This window comes from Stegastes partitus, unplaced genomic scaffold, assembly GCF_000690725.1.
Source record: "Stegastes partitus isolate 25-593 unplaced genomic scaffold, Stegastes_partitus-1.0.2 Scaffold1120, whole genome shotgun sequence".
Classification (NCBI taxonomy): Eukaryota; Metazoa; Chordata; class Actinopteri; family Pomacentridae; genus Stegastes; species Stegastes partitus.
In genome coordinates this window covers 93776-96062 of record NW_007578851.1, presented here as the reverse complement: position 1 = coordinate 96062, position 2287 = coordinate 93776, and the positions used below count along the sequence as shown (strand labels likewise).

Here is a 2287-nt window from a genome sequence, read left to right as displayed (position 1 = left end):
GAACAAAGACGTGATTTGAGGCTCTAATCGCCATAAAGACGCAGATTTGATTTTAAATATTTCTTAAATCCAGACTCGATGAGTTCGGTCCTATTTCCTGTCCTGTTCTGTGGTTTTAGGAGAAACCCAGATGAAGGTTTATTGTCTCCTCTTCATGTCATTGATGTCTTCGTCACCGTTATTTATGTGACATTTAAACAGCAGCAGAGACAAACGCTGTCGATGAAGTCCACTTCTCAGAAACATTTACAGCGCTTGTCTCGTTTTTTGCTTTTTACTTTGTCTTCTCCGGCTGCAGCCGGCTTCCGTACCAACTTCCTGTTTGTTTTCCGCACAGGTTGAGCGTCTTGTTGCCATAGCAACCGGTCAACTGGACACCGGAGGACACAGAAACAGGTGAGTCACCTGAAGATGGAACAGCAGCAGTACTACAGTAGAAGTACNTAAATGTTCCTGATACGGAACATTTCCCTGCTCAGAACCTCACTGAAAAAACAGCTACTTTAAGTTGCCTCACACGGTTGTCAACACACTCAGACCGGCTGAACCACACGAATTTGACCGACATTAACTGTTTGTGTTTGGATTGTATTAACGCCGAACCGACGAACGGATCCGGTATAATCGGGTTTCACACCTGCTGCTACTTTCACGCGGTTGTAGCTCCGCGAACTAACCGGCAGAGATGTAAATAGTGGTATTTTGAACGGAGTCTGGTGCTGCTGTTTACAAAGAAGAAGCGCACGGAGCGGGACGGAGGAGCTGCGGTACCTTTCACGTCCTGGGCCAGAGCTTTCCATGTGCTGGAGTACTGGATGCAGTGTCCGCACCAGGAGGAGAAGAACTGGACCAGCCAGGCCGACGACGAGTTAGTGACGGTGGTCTTCAGGCTGCCGCTGCTCAGGATCACCAGCGGGTCCTCCTCCGTGTACAGCCGCGCTGCGCCTCCCAGCGCCCCGCGGGCGAGCCACAGCACCACGGCCGCCTCCAACCACAGCCGGAACATCCCCGCCGTCTGTGGGCAAACACACCGAGGTCAGGCGGTCAGAGAGCCGGAGAGTTTATGCCGAGAAGGAGGCGGTGAAGCCGGGGAGACATGAGAGCAGCGCCCCGCTGACCGCCGGAGGTCCGACAGAGAGAGGGCCGGACAGACGGCTCACTCCGAGCCGGATTCTGAGGCCCGACGGGACGAGCCGAGACACACAGAGGCTGGATCTGGTCAAAGATTCTGGACCTGCGACATGTGCTTTTACTTTTACAGTTTCATTACTATTTAAAGATGACCCCAAAGAGACTCAAAGCGAAATAAAGTTGATTATTATTATTGTTATTATTATTAATATTATTATTGTTGTTGTTGTTATTATTAATCAGGTTGTTGTTGTTGTTGTTGTTGTTGTTGTTGTTGTTGTCATTTAGGGCTACATATTCTGTATTAGATGCCAAAGTTTGTCCCTTTTTTAAACCAAGAAAGACGAAGTGAGGTCAGTGAGCGGTGGACGCTGCTTCATCACAACATCTGGATTTATGCTCACTGGTTTATATTTTACAGACAAAAGAAAAGATGATTTAAAAACAAATTAAATCTATAAGAACATCAAAAGTTGCTCGACACAGAAAGCCGGGGACTGAACCGAGTCGCTCCTGTTCGTGGAGACGATCTTTGCTGAGCTAAGCGTGACGTGGCCGCCGTGCTGCGTTCAGGTTCCAGCACATAGAAAAGGAAACCTGCAGACAGAAGTTGACTCGGAGTGATCAGCTTCATTCAAAGTGCAGCGAACTGAGCGACGTTTTCCTGAACAGCAGCTTAAAGGAGAAAAGCTTTCTGAGAGAATGATCAGGAGACCAGACAGCTTCAGAGCTAAATGTAGTGAAAGAAATAGATTTGGGCCTAAAAAAGCAGAATTTATGAACGTTTTCTACACACACGTTCAGAAAGACGAACAAACTGCATCTGTCAGAGCTGCAGAGAACAAAAACGGGGGCAGAAAAATGCATTTTAAAAATCAAATATTACTTTTAAACTGTGCAGTAAAAAGAGAACCAACAGTCAGAGCAGACCACAGTTTTTAAACCAGTGTTTTCATCAGATCGTAACTGTGCTGTTTAGAAGTTTTCCATTTTCGACTCAGACCGTGAATGCATCAGCGCTCTCTGCCGCCCCCCTCAGGACAGAGTAACGGAGTACATTAAGTTACAATAAGTAACGACCTGTAGTATTTCCATTCGTGGTCGGACCTCCTGCAGAGACGTTTGAATCCCGGAGCCGGACCGGGCCGGGCCGGGC

At 47.8% G+C, this 2287-nt stretch overlaps 1 protein-coding gene across 1 annotated transcript in view; it reads right to left on the bottom strand.

Annotated features, from left to right (window-relative positions):
- Positions 1–1128, bottom strand: part of qsox2 (quiescin Q6 sulfhydryl oxidase 2) — a 12485-nt gene extending 11357 nt beyond the window's left edge. The window contains exon 1 of the mRNA XM_008296334.1: positions 772–1128. Coding sequence (XP_008294556.1) covers positions 772–1006 — 235 coding nt within the window. The 5' untranslated portion in view covers positions 1007–1128. The remainder of the gene's footprint in view (positions 1–771) is intronic.
- Positions 1129–2287: the final 1159 nt, after the last annotated feature.